This window comes from Mytilus galloprovincialis, chromosome 5, assembly GCF_965363235.1.
Source record: "Mytilus galloprovincialis chromosome 5, xbMytGall1.hap1.1, whole genome shotgun sequence".
NCBI classification, from domain to species: Eukaryota; Metazoa; Mollusca; class Bivalvia; order Mytilida; family Mytilidae; genus Mytilus; species Mytilus galloprovincialis.
This window is the reverse complement of record NC_134842.1, coordinates 87287751-87303650: the sequence shown is the minus strand read 5'-3', so window position 1 is coordinate 87303650 and position 15900 is coordinate 87287751. Positions and strand designations below refer to the sequence as shown.

At 30.8% G+C, this 15900-nt stretch overlaps 1 protein-coding gene across 1 annotated transcript; it reads left to right on the top strand.

Moving 5' to 3' along the window:
* The first annotated feature begins 1005 nt into the window (after nt 1-1005).
* LOC143074817 (uncharacterized) lies at nt 1006-9950 on the top strand. The gene is made up of 5 exons (XM_076250073.1): nt 1006-1684; nt 2686-2823; nt 4014-4155; nt 5739-5924; nt 9007-9950. The coding sequence occupies exons 1-5, from the start codon at nt 1020-1022 to the stop codon at nt 9187-9189; spliced, it is 1314 nt and encodes a 437-aa protein (XP_076106188.1). The 5' UTR covers nt 1006-1019; the 3' UTR covers nt 9190-9950.
* The last annotated feature ends 5950 nt before the right edge of the window (nt 9951-15900 follow it).

Genomic DNA, 15900 nt, shown 5'->3' with positions numbered 1-15900 from the left:
TGTCTATAATTTTATAATTTATGAAAACATATGGTTAAGCAATTCAACAACTTAAATATTATCTTGAAAACAGGAAAATGTTTTATTAAAGAACAGAGAAACCACGCCCCATCGGTCATTAACAGAGAAACCACGCCAAACGGTCATTAACAGACGGATACCACGCCCCAACGGTCATTAAGAGACGAAAACCACGCCCAATCGGTCATTATCATGTAAAAATCCGTTAACGACCGGTTTTCAGGTCCGTTTTTTCTGGTAACGGCCGATGGAATTTATTACTGAACAATAATGAATGTCATGTGGTCCCTTTTTATCCAATACGAGAGGCTTATTCTTAACCGATATGAAATTATTGTCCCTTCATGGTTTAATTTAAGGTTTAATTTTTATTACTCATTCCTGGTACACGATAAAGCCGTAGGATCTGCTGCAAAATGCTGTATGACATTTAACGATATTAACCTTGAAACATATCAACCGAAATTGACATTGAGTGAACCAGAAAGAGTATTTTTGCAATGATTTCATGGAAAATTACCTATTATGTGTTGTTGTTGTTGTTGCATATAGATTTAGCATATTTCTCCTTAGTTGTTCATCAGCACCTACACACCTCAGTTATATCATTCATTTAGCTGAAAGCTACAAGCAAATATTTGGAGAGAAAAAATGTTAATAGTAAGAAATATAAAAAGTAAAAAAAAATGTCAAATACGGTCCTATCAAAAAATGAGACCATATATATCTGTTGAACTATGGTAGAATATATTCTAAGCATCTAAAAGACCCGCTTGATACGTAACATGCTTACAAAAAACTTTAAAACAACAAAAACAAGGAATCAATTTTAGTGTTATTAATCTACCAGTATAACATACAGTCTTGTCATAGAAGATTGCGAGCCGTTAAAGAAAAGGGCCGAGATTACTGAGGACGAATCGATGTAATCTTACTTGACACAATCACGTATGTTTCATTCCCCAGCTTTTATTTTCTCCCAACAAAGAATAGAAATAATGTCACAACACGGAGACGATCCATCTTCTAGCTCATCTGTCTTCTCGAAAGAAACAGAAATAAAGTCTGCTCGTGGTAAAAGGAAGCGTTCTGCATCAAATGGAGAGTTTGAAGTGCTGCCCTCATCATCAAACACTAGTGTTGTTAGTCATGGTGATATTCCATCAAAAACAAACGAATGGAATGCAGAACTAATTTGTAACTTTTTGCAAATCAAATGTACAGAATATTCAAATCCGTATTCACACATTATCAAAGAATATTTAATGATAAAACAAGATTCAAAGTTCTGTAATTGTATTATGGAACAATTTCCGAACCTTATTGATGATCCTGATCTACCCGTGGCACCAACTTTCATGGTTGACATTGGTCAAGATGAAATAAACACAAGAAAAATTAATAAGCAACAAAAGCAAATAGTTGAAAGTGCACTTGCAATATTGGACGATTCTTTTAAATTAAGAATTGAATACTTTGAGTATGTTCTGAATTGTTGGGATGACTTAGATTGTGAATATATCAGTCAGATTACTGTTAGCAGTGCCTTGAAAAAGGTTCAAGAACTTGATAGACAATTCGAGAGGTCATCATTATATTTAGGTGAATGGTTTAATCGAAAAAGTAAAGAGAAAAAAGTTCTTGTACTGGAAATATGTCGCCGGTAAGTGTATGAAAGGGAACAACTGCCATAACATGAGTTACATGTACATCATGGCATATACATGTTTTATCATGTTTATATATATATATTTATAAGCAATGTTTAAGGAGGGGCGTAAAGGGGGGTATCTGCATTGAAGAATGCAAAATAAAATTGCCATTTTACGATGTAAACACTGTAATAAACATACATTTAAACTGTTTCCAACATGTCCAATATTAATATCTGATGGATACTGCCTCATCCGTATTTCAAGTGCATACATTATTTATTTCGAAAATTATACAATACATTACAAAATGTACCATGATTACTGAGCCATCTACATGTACCTTACACATGACAAATTACATTTACAAGTATAAAATGTACTGTAAATTCAGAAATTATTGTGTGCATTTATTATTGTGATCATCATGATCATGGTGATTGTGTCATTTTAGACTTAAATGCCATTTTAATTTTTACAATTGTTGAGCATGTTGAGAGAAAACCTTTTTGATTTATTCATGTCATATAAAATATTTCACAACAGTGGCAGATCCAGCCATTTTAAAAAGGGGGGGGGGGTCCTAACCCAGGACAAAAGGGGGGGTTCCAACTACATGTCCCCATTTAAATGCATAGATCGTTCAAAAAAAAAGGGGGGATTCCAACCTCCGGAACCCCAACCCCCTCATTTTTCGCAATAATAAAAACCTCGCAATAATTTCTGAATTTACAGTATACATGTACAATAAACAATTTCATTTGTAAATGTATTTAGATCTGATAATCATGATTATATTAATCTTCATAAAAAAAACTTTCTTTGAAAATGCAGAAACAATGAGAAAGTTTCTGTTCAATATTTTTAGATGTTTGTATTAAAACCAGATTATTAAGTGTCAAATGCACATTTACGCAACCATGTCAGGTGGCCTTGGGGTGTTTTCTGCTCATTCGTTGGGTTGTCACACTCTGTTTCCATTCTCTAATCTATATAATTGTCTTTCTTTCAGCATTTTTTATGGACTGAAATTATTTTATGACCAGTTGCTCTTTATGATGAAGCACAGCCATAACGGTGATCCAGTGACAGAAAAGATGTTTCTTGATTTATTTACAACTTTTGTCAGAATTTTTGATTTAAAAATTTAGTAAGTACTTGCTTTTCATGTAAATGTTTTAAAAGTGTTTATAAAATATTGTATGAAAATATTATACTTTGTATTTCATGATTGTCCAGACTTTTTTTACCTCAAATATTTAAACAAACCACCCAAAAAAATGTAATATCAATGCAGTATTTCCTTTAATTTTGTTGATTATGTTTTATATATATTTTATATACATGTAGACATTTGATACACATGCATTGTAAGGGAAAGGTACAGGTAAAATTACACATGTACATGTACATGTAATTTGGAAAACAGGACAAAAAATATCTCGCTTCAACAGTAAGCTGTAGCTGTTGATAGATACTGCTGCTAAACAAAACCAAAAAATCAGAAACAACACTGCTATATCAAAAAGAAGATGTGGTATGATTGCCAATGAGACAACTATCCACAAAAGACCAAAATGACACAGACATTAACAACTATAGGTCACCGTACGGCCTGCAACAATGAGCAAAGCCCATACCACATAGTCAGCTATAAAAGGCCCTGAAAAGACAATGTAAAACAATTCAAACTAGAAAACTAACGGCCTTATTTATGTAAAAAATAAACGAAAAACAAATATGTAACACATAAACAAACGACAACCAGTGAATTACAGGCTCCTGACTTGGGACAGGCACATACATAAATAATGTGGTGGGGTTAAACATGTTAGCGAAATCCAAACCCTCCCCCTAACCTGGGAATAACATGTTTCATGAAATCTCATTATGTATATATAACATTCTGAAATGTAGACTGCAGGGTTCTCAGTAAGGACTTGTGAAGGAGAGTGCAAGGACTTGGTCATTTCTTGCCATGGCTAGTCCAACAGTGAAAAGATAAAATTTCATTGCTTTATAATGTATTATTTCATTTTCCATGAAATATTATATAAGAGCAAGGAAATTAAATCATATTTTTATTATTCATGAACTTTTGTTATAAATGATGCTATTGATACTTGATAATGAGTCTGGACAAATTTTCATGAGTTCAGAGCTTATAAACTAGCCTTACTGAGATCCATGAACAGTATTTAATGCATTTTGATGCATCTCCAATTTCCATTCTCATTTATTGTTTTATAGGATGAAAAAAGAGAAATTTTATTTTGATTTTTGATTCAATTTTTGTTGTTATTTTTTTCTAAGTTTAATGTAATTTTCCTTTCTTTACAGTGATACTACAAAAACAGAAAAGTATTTTACTATAGGAGAGAGAGAGTTTATTTCAGAACCTGATGCAATAATATATAAGTTTACAGAGTCTGAGTCTTGTGATGCTGCCAGACTAGAATCATCTGTGTTTGTTGTTGCCAAGGTAAGCACTGACTGAATACAGAAATTATTGCAATGTTTTATTTTTGTGAAAAATGCGACAGGGTTATAATCGCAATAACTAAACTTGAAATTTGATTTTTTTATATGAATTAAACAGGATTTTCTCTATATAGCTAAAATAAAAATTGTATTTTAGTCTAAAATGGTGAAATCACAATAAGATATAAGAGGGGGTAGAAGGGGTCCTGATCCCGAAATCCCGGGCTTAAAAACATGAAATCCCGAGGTCCCGAATTTAAATAAAGTTAAATCCCGGATCCTGAAGGGGTAAATCCAGAAATCCCGAGCTTAAAAATACCTGATCCCGGAGTTCCGATAAAGGTCCTGTCCCCCCTCAGAAATACACACAATAATTTCTGAATTTATAATAGATAAAAATGCGTGATTGATCATTGTGATTTAAGGAAAGTCTGCATACTGATATAGGTATACAATATCAAATTCGGAGATCTTATTATCATGATTATTGGATACTCACCCAGTTGCATTATTCGCATTAATAAAAACCTCGCAATAATTTCTGAATACAGTATAAAGTCTCAAGACGTTTCCTGACACTGTCTCAAATGGAATTCTTTGCTAAAAGGTATCACATTACATCTTCACATTGTTTTAATCAATTTTAATTTTGTAAAGCAAACTTAAGTACATATGGATTTTGCCTTTTCGACCAATCCATTGTGATAGTTGTCAAAACTGTTTATTCTGTTTGCTGTGCATTTTAGAGTTGGTTTCCTATGATGGGGAGGACGAAAATGTAAAATCCATGATAAGATATGATAATTCCTTATTAACCAATTATGGTGCCCAAAATTTAAGCTATACAATCAAATAAATTGCAAAATAAAGCACATGCAGTAAATAATAGAATGATTAAAGTACATTTAAACAAAAAACATTAATACACATTTAAACAAAAAACATTAATACACATTTAAACAAAAAACATGAATACACATTTAAACAAATGAACATAATTATAAACCATGTTATTGGCAAAACATAAAGTTGTTTTGGAAGCCACAGTAAAATGGAGAAATTTGATTTCTTAATCAATTTATAGTCCTAGGTCTATGGGAGATAACTCATGTGAGGTTTATGGTGAATTTATGAGGCTGGATTCAGATTCCCTGAATTCACAATATTTTGTACTACTTATATAATTATGACAAGCAAGAAATAAAAAAAAAATAGGTTGGAGGTTCTCTCAAGAAACTAAACGAAAAGAAATTTGAACTTATCTACTATATATTAAACCTAAAAAGTTCTGTCTGACCAAATGATTTTTGTCTGACATTTTGTTGGTCAGACAGAGTTTGGGAAACAGTGCCCTTGAGTAAATGAAATCTATGATATTTGTATCCCATGAATAATAATAAAACCCAAGTTTTCCAGGTCTATGATATTGAATTTACCTCATAAAGTTTTAATAATTGAAATGATAATTTTATAGCTGACTATGCGGTTTGCACTTTTTGTGTCATTTGGTCTCTTGTGGAGAGTTGTCTTATTGGCAATCATATTAATCTTCTTTTTATATGACATCTTTTTATTTCTATCAAGGTAAAAGAATACTGTAAAGATAAAAAGAAAGACAGAATCAGACATGTGTCAGCCAATTTGGATCCAGTTGCTGATCATATTGATAGTAATGTTAAAGGTCAACACATTGGAAATATGTTAGCAGTCACACAGTCATCAGCTTTGGGAAACAATGGAATATTTGGATTTATTGTTCAAGGAACAAAGGTAATGGGTTCAGCAGTTCATTTTCTGGGATGACATGAACTTTCTGTAGGAGTTATTGCCCATACATACAAAGTAAAATAACAAAAATACCAAATTCAAGTAAAATTCAAAAAAGTAAAGTCTGTAATAAAATGGCAAAATCAACAGCTCAAACACATTAAACAAATGGACAAAACTGTCATATTCCTGACTTGTACAGGCATTTTCTTATGCAAAAAATGATTGATTAAACATGGTTTTGTAATTCTGGTACCTTTGATAACTTTTTAAAGCTAGATGTTACAATTTTTTTTCACAATTGCTTATTCTCTTGAAATAATAATAGATAGAGAAATATTTTATGTACATGTAGCAAAAGAATAAGCAACAGTGTTCTAACTTATCTTTATTATAACTTGCCCTTAAGGCAAATTACAATGATATACCTATATTACTAGTCTGAAACCGCTAATCACTTGTCCAAATTTTGTACTTTCTTTAAAATTTGTAAACTGCCATTTTAAGAACATAAAATAATGTAAATGCAACTAAGAAAGGAATGAAATGTTGTGCATTACTCAAAGTGTTGTACCAAGTGACCTTACAACAAACTTGAAGCCAAATTTATATCATGGTTTAACATGTTTAAGTCAAAACAAATGATTTGTATTTTTTTTAATTTGTTGTTTAATCAAAGATTAATTTTTCCTTTACAGTATTTATATACAAATTATCTGATTAACACAATCTCCCATACTCTTAAAGTGTGTTTCCAGGATTCAATAAGTCTCATATTCCTCTTTTTAGTACAGTACTACCTGTGACTTTATCTTATTAATGGTGGCCATAAAAAATATGTTCACCATGGTGGCCCTATATGTTCATCATCTTATCCCCTGTTGCTTTTTTAATACACAAGGTATTACTCAAAAACTAGTCAAGGATAAAGGGAAATCTTGAATGCATTGAAGTGTTAAAATTATATAAATTACAGGTCAGGTGTCTCAGGTAAAATATACATGTATGTTTTTGTCAAATTTAATAACTGTGATTATGACAAGAAATTCAAAAATAAAATGAAACAATAAAACTAGTTGAACAAACAGCTTAATTAAAAAATAATTGTCTCCTGACTGTTAGTTTTGATATTATACTTTTTAAATAATTTTTGATCAATTTAAGTTATTTTTTATATTAAGTCTATTTTTTGGTAGTGAAGAATAAATGAATCTCATTTTCAAATATACTGCAAACATTTACAATGCCTGCCTTTTTCTATTGACTAGGTGTTTCTCAAATTAATTTTCTAAAATCAAAATGGTTTATTATTGTAGATAGACTGATCTTAACATATGATTAAGATTGTCTTTAGGACTTATGCTAAATAAAATTTAGGCAATTCATTATTTCTTTATTGAATAAAATATTTATAAGTATTAGAAATATTCAGTACAGCAAAATTTGATAATATTTTTATTGTCATATGATATTTTAAACATTATCCATGTTTTAGAGGTTAAGCATTTCTTTTACTTTTTGTTCTTGGGTTAGAAACATTTTAATGAGAAGGTAAATAATTTTCAAATAAGATTTATATTTCAAAGTTGTTTTGTTAATTTTACAATCAAGGAATAGGTGTTCTTCATTGACCTACAAGAGGCACAGTTTACACATTCTATCCTTCTAGGAATTTTATATTGTCCACTATTTTCTATTTCTAAATTATGACCAAAAATTCTCTACCTTAATTGACACAATCAAGTTAACTTTACAGTTTTTATCATAAGTTATTATTTTTGATTTTTCTTTAAATTCATTTTTTATTAAGGACTTTAAAAGTCTTAATTCATTCAAGTCCCTGCAATTATTAACTTTATCTAAAAGGCCTAGGTTGATTGAAATATTCTTTGTAAATGTATACCAAGAATATGTATCATGCCAGTCCAGCACTATCGACAATATAATACACTGGAAAAAAAATGATTTAATTAATAGACCATTAAAGTGTCACCATCTTTAGAAGTGCACTTTATTTTTTCTGGAGAGTCTGACAAATTTTGAAAGAAATTAACCAAACTGAAGATTACATATTTAATAAGTTTCAAGACAATTCTTTAAATAATTTCTTTTCATAAGATTCACTTGATTCAGATATATAAGAACATTTTTCATTATGATTAGCATTTTTAATGAACATTTATCAAAATTTGATGATAACTAGGTGGACATTTGGAAAATAAGTCTTTTCGGTGATTGTTTGTGCACAACTCTTGTTTTGAGATTTGAAGAAAATTTAGATAAACAAAATTAGTTTTTTCCTAAACCATATAATGGTACTTGTAGTTTTCCTGAATAATATTAGATGTTATCAAAATCTATTGTAGAAGGATTGATATTGAATCATCTTATTTTGTTAAGAAACCAAATTGTTTAATTACTTTCATTTTTTTTATTTAAAATATCACTTGCATGATTATTAGTTATTATTAATAGTAATAACTCATTTAATAATGTTAACAAACAATTGAATACAATGTACATCATGTACATTTATATAAACCTTTTATTTAAAAAACAATTATTAAAAGTCTGTTTATCATGTTTATTTCAAATGCTAGTCAATAACTTTGGCTTTGACTTTTTGCCATTTCGACTCAAGATTCTTACTAAGAAGAAATTAAAAGAATAAGAAACAAAACAAACAAAAATGAAAAAAAAAACAATTAAAAAATAAAAAATTTAAATAACATTAAGGATAAAAAATAATAATAAATTAACGGAGTAAAACAATACTTTATTCTACATTTTCAAAAAAAAAGGTGAAATGTCAATTTTAAAAGAAACCCAAGTTACCTGTACAGGTAAATTTTAATGAAACATACCAGCTGAAAACTTCAACCCTGATTGATTTTAACAGGTAACATAAGTAGATAAAAAATCTGCCCATGATTTATGACCCCCAATAAATGGCCAACATCTCAAGATTGAATACCCCAATAAATGTTCACCATTGGATGTTGACCATGCAAGAGGGTGGACATAACTAAGAGGAAGTCACAGGCTGTACTGTACCTTTCCAATGAAGTGATTATTATGATTTTAGGTCACATTAACCTCATTGAAAGTTGGTGATGATTTCTTTGAAAGTAAAGATTCTACTGTAGCTGCTAACAGAACTAATGGAACAGTGAATTACAGTAAACAGTGTAACATTTTATTAAAACGCGGCAGACATGAACTTATTCCATTGATGTTAAGCATGTCCACTCTCTTCAAAAATGATTAAAACGTGGCAGATGTGAACTTATTCTATTGATGTTAAGCATGTCACTCTCTTCAAAAATGATTAAAATGTGGCAGACGTGAAATGATTCTAGTGATTTTAAGCATTGTCACACTCTTCAAAAGTTATTAAATGTGGCAGACGTGAACTTATTCCAGTGATGTTTAGCATGGCAACCCTTTTTGAAAAATGATTTAAATGTGGCAGACGTGAACTTATTTTAGTGATGTTAAGCATGGCCGCCCTTTTCAAAAATTATTAAAATGTGGCAGACGTGAACTTATTCCAGTGATGTTAAGCATGGCCACCCTTTTCTTACAAGCGTAACTGGTATTGTCTCTGCATTTTTCAAGGAATTATGGATGGAAAATAAGACTTAAAACCGAAGCAGTTTTTACAATCAAAATTACCTCCAGTACTGTCAAATATATAACAGGAGTTTGGAACATGAAAATATCCTGTCTTGTAAAAGAGTGTGCTTTGTTTACAAGCGTAACTGGTATTACGCTCTGCTTTTTTCAAGGAATGGTGTGTTGACTGAAACAAGACTTAACTGAAGAAATTGTTTGCAGAATTTCTAGTTTAGTAGCCTATGGTTTCCTCATGTACCTACAATAATAAATGATTCAACTACATTGTATTGCTTATTATAAACATGGAAATTTGTACAAAATATGTGAAATACAATGGAATTATTTGGAAGACTTTGACAATCCGAAGCGTTTTACTATTAGACATGTTGAATAAGAAGGAAGTCAGAAAGCACTATTTTCCAAACAATAAAGTGAAAGATAAATTTAACACAAATTTATTGGAATATTACTTATCATGCTCAATATACTAAAACTCTATGATTGAAAGAATAGTTGCTAAAGGACAATTACACTTATTTTTTTCTAGATTTTAATGCCCTTGCCACTGCAAACTATTTGTAAACTAATTGTCATTTTAAAATTATGACTATTTGTTGGTTTAAGTTCAAAATTATCTACAGGAAAAAAAACAACTGTACATTGCGACATGTTATGGAATCATTGTTTCCTTATCTTACTTTAGTTTGCCTCAACCAAATGTTATAAACTTTATACATGTACATAATATTTATCATCAGTGAAACACAGATAAAGTTCAGATTTGGCCTCACTTTTATCGTTCTTAAGGTGGTACCTAACGCTACAGGGAGATAACTCTGTAAAATCAGCTAATTTTAATTACGTTGTGTTGTAAAGGGAATATTAAGCTTCTCAGTGATCAAAATAAGTGTTTGTCAAACTGCTATATAACCAGTGTAATTTTCCTGATAAAACGGTTGGTTTAAATTATTTGAAATTTTTATATGTTTGTTAAAGGGTCAAAGCAAATACTTTGTCAAAATTTTATGAAAATTAAACAAGCCAAATTAATTTCAGTGAAGGTGTTGGGTACCACCTTAAGTTATAATTTTATTTGGAAGCAGGGACATCATCTGTGTCGCATGTATACATTCTTAATTTATTGTACAAATTATGTATGTTCTTCTGTCCCACTTCAGGTTGAAGTTTTTGGTCGAGGTAGTTTTTAATGAAGTTGAAGTCCAATCAACTTGAAACTTAGTGTACACATGCTCCCTATGATATGATCTTTTTAAATTTCAATGCCAAATTAGAAAATTTCCCCAATTTTCATGGTCCACTGAACATAGAAAATTATAGTGCGGATTGGGCAAAATGTGTCGATAAAAATGAAGTAATAATAAACAATTAAGAAATCAATCTATCTATGTAGATTTCTAATGTTGATTTGGTGACTGGAGGTATGGTGCAAAAAAATCAATTGAATCATCACCTTGCAATGCTAATGAGTTACTTCTTAGCTGTAAAAGAGGGACGAAAGATATCAGAGGGAGAGTTAAACTCATTAATTGAAAATAAACTTGACAACACCATGGCTAAAAATAAAAAGACAAACAGAATAATAATAGTACAGAAGACACAACATAAAAAACTAGACTAAGCAACACAAACCCCACCAAAAACTGAGGGTGATTTCAGGTGCTTCAGAAGGGTAAGCAGATCCTGCTCCACATGTGGCACCCGTTGTGTTGCTTATGTTATAACACATCCGGTCTATAAATAGTCTTAATTCGGTAGGTCACATTCATGAAAAGCCTTAAGGGAAGAAAATTGTAGTTATGACACTAGGAACATATCCGATCTAATGCGTAACTTCTTAGCTGTAAATTGAATTAATCAAATTAAATGTTATGCAAAAGAAAATAGTTCAAAATTGTTCTTCAATAAAAAATATCATGTGAGCGACACATGCTTCTTGGAGCTTCTAGTTCATATAATGTTAACTAATTGAAATTAAAAAATTGTGACTTTTTGTTCTAGTTAACATCCAAAATTAACCTCAGTACACAACACAGGTTCTGAATGCTATTTCAAAACACAATTTCAACTACTAGTAATAAATAAACTATGTTCCTAAAAACGAATAATAATCAGTACTATTCCACCTGATTCATTGTACATAAACAATCCTAGAAAAGTATTGCTTTGTACATGTGAAGTTATATGTATATGTCGTGTACAAATTGCGATTTTGTAACTTTTATATCATGTACAGGAATATTTTACATGTGACCTACCAAATTATACTATTTACCGGGTTTGTAATAACATGAGCAATACGACGGGTGCCATATGTCACGGAAGCAGGATCTGTTTATCCTTCCGGGGCACCTGAAATTACCCCCAGATTTTTGTGGGGTTCGTGTTGCTTATTATTTAGTTTTCTATGTTGTGTCAAGTGTACTATTATTTGTCTGTTTGTCTTTTTCATTTTTAGCAATTTTCGATCTATGAGTTTGTCTGTCCCTCTGGTATCTTTCGCCCCTCTTTTATAACTTGTGCAATGCAAGAATACAAGTTATAACATGTAAACAAGAACACCATACATGTTATAACATGTACAAAATATTGCTTAAAAATTGTTTAACTTGTACAAAATTGTACAACTTGTACACGACATATATACTCATGATGTAGGATCATGATTGTTAACAGTTCTCTTTGTTTGAATCAGGTTTTGACCGTTCAAATGTGTTAGGTTCGAGCATTACTGACGAAACTTAAATTTCGAAATACGCATCTGGTGCAATAAAAATGATTTAAATAATGCTATTACTACAACTGGCCTAATTACCTGCTGGTGAACTTAATATAAAGGGTTATCACAGGTGGCGGATCCATGATTTTTTTTTAAATGGGCGTAATTCCTGATAATTGAATACATACTGGCGAGCGCAGAGAGGCGAACAATATTTTGACGACTTTATACTAAACATTTGTATATTTATTTTGAAATACATGATATTTTTGTGGCTATCAAAAGGGGTATGGTGTACGCCCTCTATATTTTCTAAATTCATCTGATGTTATATTTTTAAAGTGTCATATAAATACATTTCCATCATTATTTGACATGAAACAAACGTAGTAATAAATACATATGAAACAAATGTTAATATATATTTATATAAATCAAATTACTGCATCCATGAAATTGTTTTATCAACAGGAAAATCTTAACAGGAAATAAATTAATTATCGAATAAGTTGATGTAATCTTGTATTTATCAAAGAAACATTTATCCGATGTTACCGTTTGCATATTAAAATCATAGATTTAAGTTGTCGATGTCTATGAGTCATTATGAAGATTATAATTTAGTCATTTTTATTGATTGTTATGATTATACATTTTTCACATTTTCTACACAATTCACTATCCTTTTCGACTATCAACGAACATTTTATTAAAATAGGTGTTTCTGACCCTGCCAAATGATCAAGTTTAAATGGTTTTACTCATCCTAAAATAAAACCATTTTTATGACTCCACGTATCATTGCATATGATGTATATGAAAGTACGGAAAAAATTGCTGCTTGAAAGACGATACTTACTCAATGGGTTCTAGACTGTAGTGTAAAAATAATAATTTAGAAAGTTAATCAACCCACCTTCATGACCAGGTTGGCTGCTACACAAATCTATGTCATACCAATATTTATTTAGCACCAGTTCGGTACTCTGTTGTTTGTTCAAGAGTCATTAACGAATCTGACTCATACTTATCATTTTGTTTCTAATAAGGAACACGATAGTTATATGTATACAGAGACGCTGAAAATTATATAGCATTTATAACACATAGTTCATTCCGCTTTATTTTATGAATGATGATGATCATCTTTCGATGTTGTGTTTTGTTGACAGTTTTTTTTTTGTACCTGTGTTCTTCACTTCATCAGGTTTTCTGTGCTAATGCATGACGCAGAATGTATGCAGAACCTTTTCGAAGACAAAAAAGAAAAGGCATCTTTCCCAGATTTTTAATTTCCCTTTCAGATGTATTGATGATGTCCTGTTAAGTAATTGCCTTCATTGCATATTATATCCAAGGGAACTTGAGATTAATGATACTACCAAACCTTAATAGCATTCTTCGCATGTTGATCGATATTGACATTGAATCATTAAGAATTTTAAACTGGAATATTTATCAAAAGGGATTATTTCAACACTCTTTCAATTTCCCAGCAGTTACATACATTCTACCCAATCGAATGGTGTTTATAAATATCTCAACTTATTCTTGTCTCCTGCATATTTAAATTGTAGGACATAATTAACAGGGTTGTTTTCCTTGTACAAACTTGATACAACAGAGTTATGTTGATATCAATAATACTGTGGATTCATTTTTTTTCGTGGGTATCAATTTTCGATGATTGCGAAAATTTACATTTTCGTGGATATGTAATTTCGTGGTTTGCAAGAAATTTCCATTTGACCTGATAGAAAATGATGCACATTTAAATTCGTGGTTCATCTGTACCAACGAAAACCACCAAAATTGGTATCCAACGAATAACAACGAATCCGCAGTACATGAATTTACGATCACATCATAAATTGGTTGACTGGTAAAATATTTACTTAGTGTTGATCTTTACAAGTCCGCTAATCTGTAATTGTACCGGTTGAGTCCTATTCCAAATTGTGGCATTTTGACTGAGTGTTAATTCTAATGGTTGCTGAATCCTGGTATCGAGGCTTTTGCGGTTCCGTTTGCTTGTGACCTTGATTTGTAGTTTCCTTATGAGGATGGTAATGGGGATACCTTAATGACGAATAACGGTAAAAATTCTTGACAAATGCCGTTAACGGTAATTTTTGGTACATGACGATAAAATGTACACAATCTTTTCGACGATAAAAAAAAAATTGACTGATTTTGACGAATTACGATAAATTTTCCCCCAAAATAACGGTAACGATTATTTAAGACCTCTGACAAAACACGATAAGGATATTTTGACAAATAATGGTAAACTATTTAACCAATTTGACGCTTACAGTAGCTGAAAAAGGATCGTTTGACGCCTGACGGGCATTAATACCCTACCTTATGAGATTTGAACATCTATTTTGCCAAAGTTTGCGTATTGTGTCAAGATCTTAAAATTAATTGCAACACGATAAGTTCTTCTTCAAGTCAAGATAATGTTGACTATAATTTGTGTTGCCCTAAAAGTGCAAATACATGTTGAAGTACGCACTTAACAATTCAATGTGGAAAAAAAAGTGAGTATAGTTCAATATTGATACTAAATTATCATTAAATATAAATAACGGTTTATTGAACAACAGTTAACAAATTGAAAACAACACGTTTAATAAGTCTATGCGTCCGAAGCGCTTTTCTTGATTTACCTTCATCAGGAACATTCAAAGCCAAACATTTTAAATCCGAAGATGTAAAAGTACCGAAACCGTTGAAGAGCTATATGACAAAAATACCTAGAATAAAATAGAGCCAAATTCATCTAAAATCAACTTTGCCTGAGGGAGTTGAAACCTTAGTTTCTAAATAATTTCAAAATTTATAACCGGACAATTTTAGAAAAGTTTGTTAAATCATGTCAGTACCGAAATACTGATCCCAACTTGTCAGTGGTAGAGTGGCACCTCTTTTCTCTATAAACATATAACATACGTTGTAATTTCCTTTATTTAAATATAATTGAATTATACATACAAATGAAAAGTAAATAGTTTGTTTCGGAAATCTGCATATGAATTAATTGATATTATGAATATAGCAATCTGTTTCACTGTTTTCAGTTACAAACCTATTTTTTTCACTCAATTAATTCAATTTCTACATTATTTCAAATTGCACGCATTTGACTCTAGAAGGTTGTTGATCTCGATGGTGACGATTATTGATCCTTTGTTCCGTTGAATATTCATAGAAACAGGGGCATTGGTACCCATTACGAAGTTTCTTTACTATGCATCAAAATGTGGTTGTTCTGTTGTTTTTTTTTAGTGTTAAATTGAAGAATACGTATCATGCAATTCATAAATTATTGTAGTTTAAAACACAGAAGACCAAGTCAAATGACCCTATTAGAAAACTGGAAGAAGAAATTCCGGCTACAGTTAGATAAAAATCCAGAAAATTTATTAAGCGCAAGCCAGATAAATCAAAACAAATCCTGACAAATTTATGATACCGATAAACCACTTTTTTTAAATACTTCCGACGTTTACAAAATAGAGCTTTGCACAAATCAAAAATAACGGTTATGATTATCCTTTCCTTTATTCATAAATTTCAGTTACCCACGTAAATCTCTCGATGTCTGTTGTTTTATCCACC

Excerpts from the sequence above, each read along its gene's own strand:
- LOC143074817 (XM_076250073.1), top strand. The coding sequence starts at position 1,020 with ATGTCACAACACGGAGACGATCCATCTTCTAGCTCATCTGTCTTCTCG. Across the intron at positions 1,685-2,685 it reads GTACTGGAAATATGTCGCCG|CATTTTTTATGGACTGAAAT; the intron begins GTAAGTGTATGA and ends TCTTTCTTTCAG. Across the intron at positions 5,925-9,006 it reads TTATTGTTCAAGGAACAAAG|GTCACATTAACCTCATTGAA; the intron begins GTAATGGGTTCA and ends TTATGATTTTAG.